This window comes from Coturnix japonica, chromosome 4 (genome assembly GCF_054131305.1).
Source record: "Coturnix japonica strain WE chromosome 4, WE-NBRP24, whole genome shotgun sequence".
In the NCBI taxonomy this organism is placed as follows: Eukaryota; Metazoa; Chordata; class Aves; order Galliformes; family Phasianidae; genus Coturnix; species Coturnix japonica.
Genome location: NC_140666.1, coordinates 23,356,169 through 23,374,061, shown reverse-complemented (window position 1 = coordinate 23,374,061; position 17,893 = coordinate 23,356,169). Strand labels below are relative to the sequence as shown.

Sequence of the window (17,893 nt, the reverse complement as noted above, 5' to 3'; positions counted from 1 at the left end):
AAATCCAACTCTTGGCAAGTGGAATTGTTGACGTTGAGTCATCATTTTTCTTGGAAATGTATTTTTCATTACAAATGGGACTTGCTTATATCAGTCCAGAATTGTTTTGGTTTAGAAGTGCTTCTGTGCTGTATTGTACTTCATTTGTCTCATGATCACAATCACAGTTCTTGCTATGGACAGAGCCTTGCACTTGGTCTGTGAGGTTCCTTTGCCATCTCTGATGCAATCTGTCAGCTATACTGAAATTAGTATATGATGCCTCACAAATTCTACCGTGTCATACAAAATAATTCAGCATTGCTTAGTGGGCTTACTTCAAATATACTTCAAAATTTTTTTTGCATTCAATATATTTCAGTTTTTAATTCTTCTCTTTGTTTTTGTCAGTCTGCTCACAGTTTTCCAGAGGAGTTTATGCCATCTTTGGATTCTATGACCAGATGTCAATGAACACACTGACGTCATTTTGTGGAGCCCTTCACACGTCCTTCATCACACCCAGCTTCCCAACAGATGCAGATGTGCAGTTTGTCATCCAGATGCGGCCAGCATTAAAAGGAGCCATCTTGAGTCTCTTGACCTATTACAAGTGGGAAAAGTTTGTGTACCTCTATGACACAGAACGGGGTAAGCACTGTTGTTTGATCCGACTTTCCTGTTTTATAATTTGAACAAGTATTACCAGAATCAGTGGTTGCAAATTCCTAGAAAACAAGTTTGTATTGAAGGAACAAAAATGAAGGGACAGATGAGAAGAGGGCATCTTCACTGTACTTGTCATTTGTAAAGACGTTGCCTGGAGCATATTGTAGGAGTGTAAGCATTCAGTTTGGAACACCTGGTTTCCACACAACTGCACACTCAACGCTTGCCAGAATTTCTGAGTCCTTGCAAAATAAAATCAACAATATGAAGAGTATTGTTAAGCAAGACTTTCCACTCTGCGTGACATTGTAAATCCCTCACTGCTTTACATAAATGCGTGTTTCTCCTGTCATTGGACAGAAACAGTCCATGCTAAGGTACATGCTGGAAATGTCTAGGCATCAATAACAGTCTAAGAATATAATACATAAAATTGCTTTAGGGCTTTGCTGGAGAAAAGATGTTCTAGATATGTCACATGGATATTCAGAGATGAAGGTAGGTACATGACAAGAGTGACCAGAGGTACACCTTACAAAATGAAAATACATTAAAGTCAGTGAATCCATGGTTAAACCAACTGCTGACTAATTGATGCACCATAGGTAACAAATCCTGTCAAAGGCAGATCTAAACAGCAGAAGCCATTTTCTGTGAAACACTGGCATATTCCTGTGGAGCAGCAGTCACCAGCTTCTCTGAATTTGCTTAGTTACAGCTTTTACCTGTGCAGAAATTCTTTCATCAGGTAGAAGTGTCACTGCCATTCTTACCAGTTTTATCATTAGCAACTCCAACACCTTCAAAGGAGTCTGGGTAGAGACAAAGAATCTCTGATTCCATTCCCAATTCCCATTACGAAGTTCTGATGCCCTGAACTACTACATATTGGGTAGAGAGTGAGTCTTCGGTGGCTGTGATTTTTACACTGAAGATTGATTATATCACCAACATAAGGACATATTGTACATTGGAAGTGGTTTTCAGACTGCTAACTTGAGGAATGCCAGGAGTTCAGCATTTTTTACTGATCTGGAGATGCTAAGTATTGCTTACACTGAGGTCAGGTAGAAAAGGTTGCCTAGGAAAGTATGGAAAAGCTAAGAGTGCCATGAGTTTTTAAATCACGGGTCTTGCTGGTGAAATGAGCCCCATAAATCTTGATTAACCTCTGTTGCTTTCTGCCTATGTACTTTCCATTCACATCCTGCTAACAATCTTAGAAATACTAATTAAAATCACATTGTGAGCCCACTGTGGCTAGTGTGCACACTATGCTAGCCAAATGTTCTGTCAGACATTTGGACTAAGGCTACCAGAATGGAGAATCTGAGTTAGATGAGATCATAGCTGGCTCTAGGATTACAAAATGTATCTAAGGGTTAGAAGATAAAGGACACCACTGTCTTTGAGATGGGAGAGGCGTCAGTGCATATACATAGCTTGATGATGTGCTTTGAGTTGTTTCTGATGCGTGTGCTTTTAGATACACTTGCCACATCTTATCTTTCCTTCCTTTACATACATGCTCACTGCTGTTGTTTGATAACATATTTGCCTTCTGCTAAAGCAGGAGCAAGAATGAACTGTTAACTGTATCTTGTTTCTCTGGGTTTACTCAGGTTATAAAACAAACCTGGCAGCAGTTTTATCAGAACTATAATTACTGTATTTTTCCAACATTAAAAGAAATTTAAAAGATTTGCATAGGAGAGAGAACGGCATTAGAAAGTGAGAAACAGACATTCTATTCCTTCCTTTGACAAACAGTAAACATGGATGACAACCGAAACTTTTGTCAGTTCCAGTAGCCTGCCTTATCTCTTGTGATAGGCATTCAGGCACAAAAGACATCCCAAGACCTTCCACAGTAATGGTGAATGACTCCTTGTTTCAGACAGCAGATAAGACTATATGTGTTCCTATCTGAGATATCACCACAGATGAAAACATTGGGACTGTTAAAATTTTTAGCAGTTCCTGTAGTAAAGACTTCACTGCTCTGGGGCACAGACACTGTTGAGAGGTGTTAAGCAATTCACCACCAATTCCTGAAATGAACTACCATTATATACTGCTTTTTAGGAGGATTATCATCTCACTAGTTTGTTCTGAGAATCTGAGAAACTGCAAAACATTAGGCTGCTCTTTCTTATGGCAAATATTAGTTATGGAGTAAATTGTTCTTGCAAACAGTTTTGTAATGTTCTGCTCAAGCAAAACACTGCCGTGTATTAAGTATTGCATTTACTATTAATAAATACCATGGCGTATTACAGATGCTGCACAAAAACTGAATAAGCCTTCTTGTGGTTTTATAGTGCTCCTTGTACTATTTCCAGGCAAGTTTAGGAGAATGGACAGTCAGCTTCTTTAGAAAATTGCTTTCCTTAAGCAATGTTTTTTTTTCCTTCTTCGCCATCAAACAACATAATCATATGTTTCCCCCGCGGTGACAGTAGGCACAATACTACAGCATTTGGCTCCTGCAATGAGGACAAAAGATAAATCTCAAACTGTAGAACAAAGCTAAGGTCGATGATTGCTTAGATAGTTGATGAAGCTTTTAATTCTGTGAGTTAATGCGTGTGCATTGTGTATGTTTATTGTATGTAAGTACTTTATTTTCTGTTGCTATGTGATGACTGAAAGTTGCAGATAGTGCTTCCAAATGCATATTTATGTGCAGGTGCAAAATTACATTTCTTAAAAACAGGAACTTGGCTGGTAAAGCACACAGAAAGAAAAATAATGCCCGAGATTTATGAATTCCAGAAGCAAGATTTATGTCTTATTGCTTACTTCAGCTGCTGGACTTACTCTTCTGTGAAGATGCTGAAATTTAAGAGAAATATCAAATAGTGTGTTTTCCTGTAGCAGCAGAAAATATATATATCTACTTTACATTAGGAAATATCTGTTAGAGGAATAAAGGGCATGAAGCAGTGCTTAAGGGAAAAGTCCTGTGTTTATTCCATGCCACATGCTTTTGTTCGTGTGAAAGGCAGAGTTTCTCTCTGTATCAGCCCAAATCAGTAAGTTGACACTGTTGGGTGCTGTGATACGTGTGGAACATCTGATTAATTATTTGGTGCTAACTGCCTCAGTGGGCTTCTCTGCAGTAGAACTAAGACTAATTAAGATTATGTCAGGATGAAGTGAGATGAGGTTAGACACAGAAAGCCATTACAAATTTGGATAACACTTGTCACAGAAGTCACCTTTTGCATCTCGTGCTGAGGATTAATATTTCATCAAAACTCTCAAGTTCATTTCCAGTCTTCAGGTCTTTCCCTGCTCTTGCTTGATGCAGTCCAGGCATGATTTCATTGAAGGGAGTGGTGTGAAGTAACGCCAGTTAAAGGTGTGGAGAGGTAGGCTTATGGTTTTCGTAGCCTTCTTCCTGTTGTGCGAGAGTGAAGTACATCTCTTGGTTTAATTCTAAAAGTGGTGCATTGGATTACAATGCTGAAGCTTGTATTTATTTACATTTCCAGAATGTTTCTTAACTAACATTTTGGTTTATTTTTGTTTGAGAAACACTGTTTTGTACAAATTGTTCACTCCCCATCTGTCAGGACAACACAGGCCTTTCATCCTAAGTTATTTTGATTATCTGTTGCACCCAAACCACTGATTTCAGTCATGCAGATCACTTAAAACAAATGTCACCAAGAGATCTCTGTGATGTGCATCTTCTTTCTCATTTTTAGATCATATTAAACTTCTCCTTGTAGGACTGTAGAAGGACTTTTTGTTTGTACATGCCAACTTACAGAGTGACACCTCAGACCAGACAGTGGTACACATAGATCACCATATTTTTGGCATTGTAACTAAATAGCTGTCCAAGTCTACAGTGCTGCCCTTTTTTTTTCAGTTCAGTCTGTCATTAGGTGTGTAAGGATGTTTAAAATCAAGAACAAAATCTTTGGTAAATAGGTTTACCATTGGTTATTTTTTGATTGGTTAATATTGGCTAAGTGAAAGCTGAGGCACATTAGTGTGTATTTAAAGGCTTGGCTTATGTGGATAAGATTTCCAAATATTTGCATTAATTTCTAAAAGCAATTATATCTTTAATCATTATGCCACAGAAATACAAAAAATATGACCTGAGCATAACTGATAGGTAGGTATGCAGAAGGGCTGGAAGTTTAGCTCCAGAAAATATGACCTGTCGCATTCACCTCCACTGTGGTGCTCTGTTGAATAAATACCAGGTAAATAGCAAAAAAATAATAATAATAATAAAATAAAAATAAAAAAGGAAAGAGAGAAAGAAAAGGAAACAGTGCAACTGTAAGCTTCCTGATGATTATGCATAAGGCGTTGAGTTTTCTTCATCTGGGTTCAGTACATGGCAGTGAGGTCTGATTCAGTGCTGCTGAAGACAAAGAATAACTCTTCTGTTTAGTTCTGCTTTTGCAAAATGAGGTTAGTTATCTATTGCTATCAAAGGACAAGTCACTGCTGTACTGCTTTCCCTGGGGAATGAGAGATCTGAGCTGATAAAAGAAGAGGCCTGTAGAACCAGGCTCATTATATCTTCCACAAAATTAAAGTGATGGATATGACTGGGGGGCTGAAATAGTTGCATTGAAAAAATACCAAAGTGTAGGACATAACATTTTTGGTGATAGCACTGGGATAAGACTAATATTTTTGTAGAATCTAGTAAGACACTGCTTTAATGGCTGGTGAGTTCTCAGGGATTTCAGAACCTCAGGTGTTGGTACAACATACCTGTGTGGGCTGAGTGTCTGCTGGAAAGAGCAGTGAAAATTGTGATCCAGTGTGGAAGCCTATAAAAAAACAATGGAGTCAAAATGGGCAAGAGTTGCAGTAAACCTTGATTCCATTGAGCTTTCTAGCTCCTTTGTTGGAGTGTTTCAGCCAGCAGCCCAGGATCGTGCACATGACGCATAGGCAGTGTCAGTTGCTAGCATTAAGATAGCTGTATAGGTGAGCTGCCATGTTCTCCACTCCCACTCTTTCCTTGGAGCATGCACTGTAGGGAATAAAATCTTGCTGGGACTTCGAGAACTGAGGCTCGACCCCTGTGTCACAGGAACAGATATTGTTGTGTCTGTACATGTGGAGAGCCTTGTGCTGCAGTAACAGCCATATAGAAATTTACTTCTAAGTCGTGGCCTCAGTGAAGCTTACAGCATGGACACAAATTTTGGCTTTCCTTGTCAGGATGTGATATCTGCTGTAGTTTTCAAGCTGTGGTACGACAGAGATCACACACAGAGTTTAAAGACCCTTGTGGTAGAACATCCATTATCTAGATTTAAAGAACGATCAAACTCTATGTAGTTATGTGCAATAAGAAAACGATCAGTTTCTTTCACTATCAGCCTTTTAAGAATGACGGATTTTACCATCTTGTAATGCCTAGAATTTGTATTTATATTGAATAGTAAGTCATAGATACTGCTTAGCAATGTTTGTGTGAAATATAAGTAATTTACCCTGACAAAGAGGCAAATTTTGACATTCTTATTTAGGGCACATTGCTTCGTTGCTTTCAGCAGCATAATGTATGAACTAAGGCACTGTTCAGGAAACATGCCAGAATTCTAACTGAAATATTCCAGGATTGCTTTGCTGATCGACTTTACTGCCTAAATGTGTTAGGGAACAGTCTGAGCCTGAACAGTTAAATCGAGCTTCCTGATAATCACCCTCCATTTATTTCCTCTGAAACCTGTAAAGCGTCATACAGACTCCCTTTATTTTGGTCTCTGTGGTACAGAGATACAGAGGAAAGCTCTTTTACTGATGCTTCCCCAAACAAACATTGAGACCCTGTGTGGGAGAATGGATGCTGGCTCTTTTTTTTAGCAGACTGAGTATTTCTCTCCTGATCTCTCCTATTAGCTGCTATGTGTTTAGCTTACCCCTGCTAATCACATAAACTCTTTTTCTAGCTTATGAACAAAAGGAGTGAATCAGCTTTGAAAGTCATCCAGCATTGTATTGGCAAGACGAAGATGCAGCTAGAGATAGAGTTCATCCTGGTATTCTATTCTGAAGTTCTGTGCCACTTTACAAGTTGTACGTGTACACAGTGGGTTCAGTTTGGTGTTGAGATGTCCAGGCAAAATGCCTGAGCATCCCTTGAAGCTGCTGGAACGTGCACTACTGTCAGCAGTACTTGCCAACAAGAAGTAGAATATGTGCACGTGTGCAATGAACGTGTCTTGTTTCATGGATCTGCTGAGACTTAAGTGTGTCAGCCCATCCATGAAGAATGGGGAACAGCAGAACAAGAGCATGGTCTAACAGAGGCCTGATAGTACTCATGCAGTGATGTTGTGCTGTCATTCCTTCTCCTGTACACATATAGCGGTGTTGGGATAGGGCCATTTATGGCAACCTCACAATCAGTGTGTGAACCTAGTTGTGACCAAGCACATCAGAATCTGACCTCAAACTGTGTGAAATCAGCTTGTAAAAATGAGTCAGAACACTCAGGGGTATGGACTATGGGCTGAGAAAGTCCTAAATAAATATTCTGTGGCATCCCAAAGCAGGATCTGTGTTTCTCAAGTAGCACTAATGAGAGCAACTGGAACTCTTAGGAATATGAGCTGAAGCCTGAATATCTTGCATAGGGAAACAGGAGAACTGACTGCATATTACCCATGCCTTAAGGATGAAGGTCTCAAGGCTTTGCATTTATAAACTGATTTGTCTAAATGCATACATGTAATTACTAGCTTTTCAGGTATACGCATCTCTTAATTTTTGTATAGCCATAACACGTTTACTTTTTGTACTAAATGTACCAGTAATTAAAGTAGCAGAGGCTTTTTCCCCAGTTGATTTTCTGGGTAACAATAAGGTTTAAATGATCAGAATCTCACATTTCCAGATTTCTTGAAATAAAGGTAGTAGTCAAGACAAGATTTTGCAAGTGCAGGTGGAGCGGGTTGAAGGGTTGAAAAGATACATGAGAGGAGTTGTTGGCCTTTTTGCTATGAGCCAAGGGCAAGAACTTGATAGCAAGCCAGGTCTTAGAGGTGAGGAAGGGCTTTGCTTGGAACCAGAGGAGACAAGGTAGAATTTGTTGGTCTTAAGGAGGTTGTGAGACATTTTAGGCTAGAAAGGAAGGATGGGAAAAAGAGTACTCAAATGCAAACAATACACTTATATCAAGCTTGTTCATCTAACCCATTTTATCCAAATGCTCTAAGAGTTTAGTTAGTGCTTCTTTGGATCTTTTATTTTATACTGATATCTACAGCGCAGCTTTTAAGACTGGAAATCTATGCTGACTTTGGTGTGTAGGTGCGCAGAGCTTTACCTGGGGGACTTGTGCTGGTTCTGTTCATGGAAGTGAACTGTATTGCTGACTTAAAGTCTGTGTGAAGGGAATGATTCTTCGAGTGGGACTGAAGAAAGCAGCAGTATTTTGTGATGAACTCAAGATGAAGTAGTATGCATCAAAAAGAGAGAGAAATATATAATATTGCATTAGTATGTGAACTTTAACACATGTTTCAGTGGAGTTGCCTGCTCTGGTTATCACATGTTTTCCAAAGGAAGACAATTTTGACATCCCTAATGCAGTTATGATGGCTGTATTTAGGACCACACTGAGCTAGGGTTTACGAGATACAATGAATGACAGTCTGCAAGCCAATGGCCAGTTTACTAGTGAAAAACAGCTTTTTGTATTCCTCCACAAGGTTAATCTTCCGTTAAATTTTACTGTTAATTGCCCTTCTCACATAGGAAAAAAACTTCAGCCTTCGAAGAAACGTGTAACAGATTAATAAGAAGCTTTGTATTTAAGATACTTAATCAGGTAGTGTGTGCTATGGAGTTTGTGTGAAAGATCCATCAGTTACAACATCAGTACTTTCCTTCACCCATATTTGATCTACACACTTTCTATATTTGATCCCATTAGGGATAGTTTATTCTCCTGTGCTTCACAATTGACTAAACGAGTTTGACCGTATGCCTCTTGCTTCCCAGAAAATATCAGCTGACTCAGGAAGCACAAAGATGACTCAGACACTTCGTAGAGAGAAAAATGTATTTCTGATAAACCCACTCATCTGGCAAATGAAGTGACCTCGTATTGTATTTGGGTTAAGGATTCTTTTAAGGATTTTTCTCTCATGAGGACAGATTTTTCTCCGGTTTCTCATGAGACATTTGAAATCACACCTTTTTTTTTTCTTTTTCTTTGACTTTTTCCTTTTTCCTTTTTCTTCTGCGAGCACACTTTCCAGAAACAACTGTAAAACGGTGTATTTCTGTAGTAATGTGGAATGAAGAGTATCTCCATGAAATGATTAAGTATTTATCTGTGAAGAAAATAGCAATAAGTTCCTGCCATTAATTTTGTATTCCATAGCAAGTGCTTGTTCATTTCTTCAGCTCTAGATACAGAGCGCTTGCTGGCCAGCTCTTTTGCTTTTACTCATAATGCAGAGAAGAAACTGTGGGTGAGAAAGGTTTATTCCTCCTGATCCTAAGCTCATCGTCTTCATAGCTATGAGAGCTGGATTTGCACAAGAAGTACATCTGTGCACATCTCTGTGTGAATGGGATTGAGCCTGAGGAAGACAAGGTGTTTCTGCCAAGGCAGTGGTCACTTAGTGCATCGTGTCTGAAATGGGAGAATTCTGTGCGCCTGAACTGTGGCAACTCCTGTTGCCTGACCCTGTGCAGTGATCTGCGCTGGAATTGTGAGTGTTATGATAAAACAGCATCAGTCTGAAAAGGTTAGCAGATACCAAGCACTGGTTTTTAACATTTCTTAGAAGCTCCTAAGGTGTTGTTGGCTTTGGGGATATTTTTGTCAATGCCAATAGTAATCAAATACAGTGAATTGCTGGGGCTGTACACTTACCAGATATAAGAGGATCTCTGTAATTTAAACTGCTAATATTTATCATGTGTCTTTTGCTGCTTATAAAGCTATAATTTACATCATCATTTTCTATTCATATTCAGAAGAGCAATAATTCATTTCTGATAATACAGATATTGATAGTACACCAAGCTGTACTTGAGGAGGGGATTATAAAGGAGCATGAGCACTCCATACACAGCTCTAAACCATACTGCCCTCAGCCAAAGACAGATCCAAATTGCTTTGCTTGTGTTCTTTTATCAGCACTTCTCTCTCATGAGCATTTAACTGAGGCACCTTTCCCCTTAGTAAAAAGCCACTTCCAGCTACTGTAGCTTAGCCTAATGATGAAATGGGCACCGATGGGTAAGTCTTTCTGTTCCTTTCATGTTCTTTGTATGGCATGGTATGTGAAGTTGTCTCAAATACGGTGGTTCTGGTCTGTTCTTAAGCAGGGTGGGCTGCAGAGCCATAGTTAAGGACACTTCTCCAGAGAATGAAATTCATGACAGTGGTTATTAGAAATATTTTGAAGGTACTGTAGAATGTTTTAGGCACCCTGAAGCCAATTTTAGGTGTCTCTTTTAGGAAGATGATTCGTGGTGATCACTCTAAAGGCATATTATTGCGGTCTTTGTCACAAAGACTATATATGGCACTGTAAATTTCTACTGTGATCCCCTTGGTGATGCAGAAATAATGATTTTGTCTCAGAATTAACATGGGAAAGCATTTTTTAGAGCTCTTGGGTGCCTTCAATTCAGAATGAGTGTTATAGTTCATACCCAAGTATGGGTGGCTCTAATGGGTGAATACATCAAATAAACGAAAATGTTGGATAAAGTTATGATATAAATAGTATATTTCTTCTATTAGATGTAATTTTCAATTGCCATTACATCTTGCAGAGCAATCTAAAATATGTGGAAGAATCCATAGTTATCACTTGTCTTTATGAAATGTCAAAGTCATATATTCCATTGACCTCAATCTATGTGCATTAGTTCATGATGAAATTAATTTGATGAGTTTAAGTCAGAACTGCAGTATGAAACCCTTTCAGTGTGGTTTAATTATTTTGCCAGCATTATATGTACATAATACCATCACAGTCTAGACTGCATTGTATCATGATCTGCTCCTGAGACTAAAGTTATTGTAAATGTGTTTCTAGATCAAAGAATGCTACTTGCTGCAATCATATTTCTTACTGGCTTTTTTTTTTTTTTTAACCTTGCTTAAAAGGGGGGAAATTACAGTGTTGTGAGAAAATATGAGTCTCCTTTTAGTGTAATTTAACATATCTTTTATTGAGAAGATAAGGCTTTATTCTTAAGAATAAAAAAAAAAAAAAAAAGGGAGGGAAGGGGTGAAGGGAGATGAAAAATAAAGCAAGCCAGTCCTCTGACATTGTTTGCCTGAGCAAGATCAAACCTTTGTGCTGACTACACTGGTGTCAGTAATTGCGCTGTATGCTCTGTAGATAGAATTGCCTATTGCTTAGTAGCACTAGCATTATTGATCAGTTGTTTCTGTTCATGAACTGACAATGATAACCTCAAATGAGATCAAGATTTTATTAAGGGAAGAAAATCAAATTATGCTTGGATGTAGACAAATAATGAGTTATATGAACATGTAGTTATTGCAGTAACTTTTTTTTTTTTTGCAGAGATTTCCTGAAAATAAAACTCAGCCCTTCCTGTTTTTTCCATCATTTGTGGCACTGTTCTCTGCCTCCCTCACTTACAAAGTTATGGGCAAGCCTACATGCTCGTAATGACTGTATCACGGCTGCCACAACCAGGGAAGAGGTGAGGGGGGAGAACTGGGCTTCTCTCTGAAAGGGAAATTTCAGGGGAGGTATGTGAGGGGGTGAAAACAAGGATGCGTAAGTTATTGCAGCCTCGAGGCAGCAGTAATTTATGCACTGACGGTTTGAGTTTCATGCCACGCTATTTTTGAAAAGCCCTACAAAGTAACTGCCTCTGTTACATTGGTGTATGTGTTGGTCTTAGAGATATTCCACATCATGAAGACAGTTTGAATGCAAACGTTTGAAGCACATTCATCACAGTGTGGTAGTTGTCCGTAAGAAAAAATATATATTGATATAACAAGGATAGCTATTTTTCTACATTTTAGTATGAATTTCAATGCCCTGAATAATTCTTCAGGGTTGTTTCATTGGTTACTTGTTGTTGTTTTTTATATGTTGATGAAGGTGAAAATCGTTCCTGAGGATGATGAGTGTATATTGTATTAGTGTAATTGTTAGTTTAGTGTCACCATTTTGGTACACTTCACAGAGGAAGCTAGTGAATGGGTGTGAATGGCATACACTTGAATAGTGATCATTTGGATTTGCGTGTTTTCCTTGTACTGCAAGCCAGAGAAAAGTCTAGTTGCACACCAAATCAGTACTGCCAGGCAATGCTTCCACTTTGACGTGAGAATATAATCATATTTATATATTAATGTACCTTTTCCTTAGAAGGAAGTATTCAGCCTGGCTGTTTGATTATGAACTCTCACTTAAATGTCAATAATTTCATTTATTTTAGTAATTACATTGAAACTATCTGGGAGGATAAATAAGAACAGTGCCTTCAAAAGTTTGAAATGAATAGGATTACACTGAGTTGTCATGAATAATATATATGAAGCCAAACATATTAAGTGTGAGCAGCTGCAGGCCATTACCATTTAGATTTAATTTAAATAATCTCTGAATTGACCTTCTTCAGAAGCTTGTAGACAATATAAAAATACCATTGTTGTCTGACTTGTAGTGAATTCTAGATGCCTGCTGCATCTTCATAACACTTTACTGGTTCTCCTATGAAAATTATGGATAGAAAGATAATGGAAGCAATGATGCTATTTGTTTCTGAGTTATAAATGCCATTCATTTTGCATAGATATCATTTTGATTTAAGTGTAATTTATACGTTATTTGCATTTCTCTGTAGATAATGTTTTTGTGACCTCCCTCTATTAGGCTGGATTTTGTCTGTGTTTTTAACATTGAAACTTCTACTGCAGGGAATTCAGGCTTCTGAGTGTAACCAAGTCAGTTCATTTGTGCAAAAATCAGAATAAGCCTCATAGCCCAGTGAAGTCATTACTGCAGGTCTTTGAAAGCAGTGCAGGTTAGCAACAGGTCCTCCTGTATTTAGAAATAGTTTCATGACAGGTTCAGTGAAAACAGTAACACAGACATGAAGATTGTACAAAATCTTGATTGTAAAAAAGGACGGAGAATTTTCCCATAATTTGAGCTTCAAATGTATTCCTTTTACCTAACCCCAAAGGATTTTTAGGATTTCATTTGAATAATAGATGCTATTTAAATGTTTGCTCAAGAACAATGGGTTCATTGTGCCAATAACGAGAAATTGCATTGTGGGCCGTTTTGCAATATTCAATGACTGTTTTTTATACCATTTCTGAATTCAGATGGTAAAAAACCACCTAGTTATTGTATCTAACCTGCAGTCGCTGCTGAAGATGGGGAAGGAATGCTTTCTTGCCTTGTGCTTCTGCAGCATCCATCACCATGAGGGTTCATGAAAACTGCTTAACAAATAAGGCGAAAAGACAGGCACATTTTGCCTGGGAAGGAATGGGAAATCTTCAGTGAAACAAAAATGGCAATGTTCATTTTGGACCAAGCTGAGCAATTTTAGATGCGGTTCATGTTATTTTTAAAATAACTTTTTTGTTTCATTTTTGCTCAGATTCTGAAGTGAAAACGCTGGTAAAATCATTATGAAAATATTCTCCCACATTTTTTATCCAGAATTATGAATTCAGCTTGACCTGAATTAACCTATACTTGTGGTTCCTTCACCTCCCTAGGCTCTGTTCTTTCAGTATCCATACTGCTTATTGAAAAGAACTCACCAGCTCTATTACTGAACGGATGCAGCAGGAATTGCTAACAGGACACTTCCCTAAATGCTAAGTGAAGTTCTATGCCCATGTGTGACTCACGCAGTGTATCAAAGGACATTTCTAATTTACTTGAGAATGGCCAATGGCCACACTTTACAGAAGAAGAACAGCCAGTGGTAAGCATGCTGCTTTTTGCCAAAAAGAAATGCATCAGAATCTTTTCCTGGCACTCTCCACATCTCAGTTAAACATTGTGTTGTTCTGCACAAATATATGATTTTACTGAGACTAGAATTATTTGAATAGCTGCCTTCATTTATTAGCATCAATACTTAATTTTGTTTTACCAATAACTTCTCAAAAAGATCGTGGTTATGAAACTGTAAACATGTTTTAAATCTTGCCCCATGCTAAATTTGTTCAGAAACAGAACTGTTATTTAGCAATGCTTTTAAAATCATTAAGTTACAGAATTACTGCCCTTCTACGTTATATATAATTATTTGGTGTTCATCAATCATTCGTAGGTTTATATAAATATGTTCTCAATGAAAAATGTCATTAACCCTGCTGGTAAAGACGAATACAGCAGAAGTTGTGATTACAGTTATCCGTGTATGGAAGAAACGTTTCTTTATGTTCAGTGTTGATCATGTATTATGTTTGTAGATTTCTTAAACATCATTCACTTAAACAATAAGTTAGTGAAGTGAGAAATAGCACATTATTTTATTGATGCAAACAAGAGATGTTTTCCCTTTGCCACAAGTGTTCGTTTGGATTTGCATTAGGAATGATGATCAGGCACAGATGTCTGAACCGCAGCTATCATAAGGAGCTGCTTAAGAACTAAGGCTGTGCCACACAGATGCAAGGAAACCATCGGACAAAAAGTAGTCAGGTTCACCAGCTGTCATATTTCTTGCAGGGTACTTTCCAGACAGTCAGCCTCATCTCTGTTATCTTTGTCTTGTCACATAGAGAAGATAAATAGTGCTGTGACACCACAGGGGTTGTACAAAGCCATGGTGAATAGTTGTGCCTTCTCGGGGTGAGAGTATTTTTGCAGATGGGGTGCATGGACTCTCTCATCTCTTACCCCTCATGGCGTGTATCAGTTATTCTTACACCAGAATCAATGAAGCCCCCTCAAATGCCATGATAAAAATCCTGTTAAATCTGATGACAGCTTTTTCTTTGTTCTATTTGATTTTCTAAGGAAAAATCCTAAGCATTGGAATAGAGGCTCCAAAATCCATGTAGCTAACAACCAAAAATATTACCCTTCCAGGAAAGCAAGCTTGTCTGTACTGCTTATGGAGGACAGAGAAGCTGGTGTTTGTTTCAGGAGCTGTGTCCCTGATCACAGAGGACTGCTGCATGCTCACGCATTCTAGCAAAATGGCTCAAGAAAGGATCTTCCTGCCACAGCATTATAAGGAGATGTGGCCCCTCTTCTTGACCTTTTTGTAGACAAAATTAAATTGCAAGATAATACCAGCTTTTTTCCACACAGTTGACAGAAACATTTAAGAGGTTAGCTTTTAACTCAGCCTTAAATGGCACTGAGTTGCTCCAGGGGAGGTTTAAATTGGAAATCAGGAAAGATTTATTTATGGAAGGGGTAGGTAGGCATTGGACAGGCTGCCCAGGGAAGTGGTGGACTTGCCATCCCTGGAGGTTTTTCAGAGACAGCAGTGTTTGTCCCACTGTACTCTGCAATGGTACAGTGCTCACCTTGAGCAATGGGTGCATTTTTGGGTGCCAGAATATAAGGACATAAACTATTTGAGAGCATCCAAGAAAAGCACTATAAAGGTGGGGAAGGGTCTGGAGAGCAAAATGTATGAGGAGCAGGTTTGTTGGACCCAGAGCAGAGGGGGCTAAGGAGACCCCTCATGGCAGCCACAGCTCTTCACAGGGAGTGGAGGGCAGCACTGAGCTCTGCTCTTTGGGGACAGCAGCAGGACCTGAGGGAGTTCACATGGAGCTGTGCCAGAGGAGGGGAGGGTGGGGGTTAGGGACAGGTTCTGTACCAGAGGGTGGTGAGCATGGAACAGCTCCCCAAGGCAGTGGGCACCATCCCAAGCTGCCAGAGCTCAGAGAGTGTTGATACACCATTCTGAGACATTAGGTTTGGGTCCTGTGTGGAGCCCAGAATTGGACTCAATGGTTCTTGTGGGTCTCTTCCAACCTTGGATAGTCTGTGTTTCTGTGATTCTGAGAGACATATGGATGCGGTGCTTAGAGACATGGCTCAGTGATGGACTTGATAGTGTTACACGTACGGTTGGACTTGATGATCTTAAGGGTCTTTTTTAATCTAAATGGTTCTATAATTCTATTGTAAATTTAAACCTTAGAACTTTGTTTTCTAATCATGATTAGAAGTTACCTTATGCACCAACTCTGCCTGTTTCATTGGTGGAATCTGATTAATGTTTATAAATATCTGAAGGGAAGAGGGTTGCAAATGGATGATGCCACACTATTCTCAGTGGTGCGTGGTAATAGGACAAAGAGCAATGGCTTAAAACTTGAACGTAGTAAGTTCCATACAAACACATGGAAGAACTTCTTTACAGTAAGGATGACAGAGCACTGGAACAGGCTGCCTAGAGAGGTGGTGGAGTCTCCTTCTAAGGAGATATTCAAGACCTGTCGGGACACCTGCCTGTGCAACCTACTGTGGGGAAGTTGCTCTAGCAGGGAGTTGGAGTTGATGATCTCTTGAGGTCCATTCCAACCCCTGCCATTCTGTGATTCTGTGAATTGTTGCAGCCACCTACTATGAGTTGCTTTGAAAACGCCAAGTGGAGCCTCTCCTTTTATGGGGAGGGGCACAAATTAGGTGCATCATCTGTAAAAGCTGTCAGACTTTCTGTCCATTCTATAAAGGCCACTCTGCTTGAAAAAGAATAAGCCAGCCAGAAAATGCAGCTTCTGTCTGGGAAAGCAAACAAATGATCAAACAAACAAACAGAGTAAGGGCATCGCAGCAGTGTTTTTGTCTTTAGAGATCCCTGTTATTTTTTTATCTCCTGGACACTCTTTCCAAATAAATGAAGTATATTATCCATGTGACTTTTGGGAGGAAAAAGCATTTGAAATAACTGTTTAGAATGAGGTCAGTGTGTGTATTTCAGATACACCCTGCAGTTATATTTTCTACACCGGGTAGTTGGATGCAGTTTGTCTCTTCTGTAAAGTGACGAAAACGTGATTTCCTCCACAGTCCACCTGGATATGGAACAGCTACTTTAGCATAGTCTGAATGCTGCCACATCTTAACCTGCATCTCAATGGGACCCATAGGCTAATGGATGTTCATGTTCCTCAGGCAATCACGAACCTGATTTTCACTTACAACAGGACAGGCATCTCTCCCTTAGTTCCCACCTTCTGAACCAAGTGCTAGTTTGATGGTCTGCAACACTTTGAAAAAAGCCATAGTTATGGTCCTCAGGTGCCAAGAAAATTTAAGTTGTTTATTGAAAAACAGCTACTGTAAAAGCTCATCATGTATGGCAAGGGACTCACACCGCACAGAAGTGTTAGAGGTGGATCCAGTGTGTTCTTGAAGATCAATATTGCTTCTCTAAGGATACAGAAAATGAAGCTTCAGTAGAGACTGAAACCTTTCTCACATTGTCAGTACCCATCGTTTATTTAGGAGAAAAAATCAAGCAAGAAAATATGAATGTCTGGTAGCTGAGATCTTTGCCACACCAGAGCTGCATGCAAAATTCCTAGAGAAGCCAATGGGAGGTATGTCTACTGTGTTAGACATTTCCATGTTGCTTGAACCTTATGTCTGCTATCCGTGAGCACGTGACCAGAAATGCTTTTTGTGACTTATAAAAAGATTGTCTTTGGGATTCAAATGTACCCTTCCTTTCTTCTTTTGCCATTAGAAAATCAACTCTTTAGAAAAGATCTAAGTTACTCCTGATAGACTGTGACAGCTACATACTAATTTCTTGTTAACAGACATGAGTTTCCACTTTGGTAAGTGCTGCTTGTACAAATTAGAGTCCTGCTGTTTGAAGACATCCATCAGGAGGGAGTTAAGAAAGATGAGCTGGAGATTATAAAGCTGACAGATGTGGGTGAAGGGGTTCAGTTCCCCGCTTCTACTTTGTAACAAAATGAGATTTTATTTTTCTGCTTCTATAATAACTCAGTGTGCAGTTGGCCAAGTTAATTTTAATTTTAACAGCGTTATTTTTTTACTTCAGGAGACCAACCAGATTACTGTATTTTACAAGAAATAATAAGCGCCCAGCAAAGTGGAAAAAATACAATAAATGCAATGCAGAATCACAGAATCATCTTGCTGCTTTGTGCTGAATGGTGCACACGATTCAACACAGCATTTCATGCTGTTCCCTCTGCAGTGAATGGCAAAGCTCCCTGGAACTTAGTGCTGTAGGAGATATGTTTGGTGCTTGGGATTAAGTGAATCACATC

At 39.0% G+C, this 17,893-nt stretch overlaps 1 protein-coding gene across 5 annotated transcripts in view; it reads left to right on the top strand.

The window, feature by feature from the left end:
* The window catches only part of GRIA3 (glutamate ionotropic receptor AMPA type subunit 3), a 280,633-nt gene that overhangs the window by 177,247 nt on the left and 85,493 nt on the right, over positions 1–17,893 (top strand). For 4 of the 5 annotated variants that reach the window (XR_001554693.3, XM_015860743.3, XM_015860740.3 and 1 more), the window contains one exon: positions 391–630. Coding sequence is in view for 4 of the 5 variants with exons in the window: in XM_015860743.3 (XP_015716229.1) it covers positions 391–630 (240 nt within the window). In the remaining variant the exon portion in view is untranslated. Of the gene's footprint in view, positions 1–390; positions 631–13,550; positions 13,600–17,893 lie in introns of those variants that run through there. The other variant, XM_032444496.2, reaches the window with a different exon arrangement.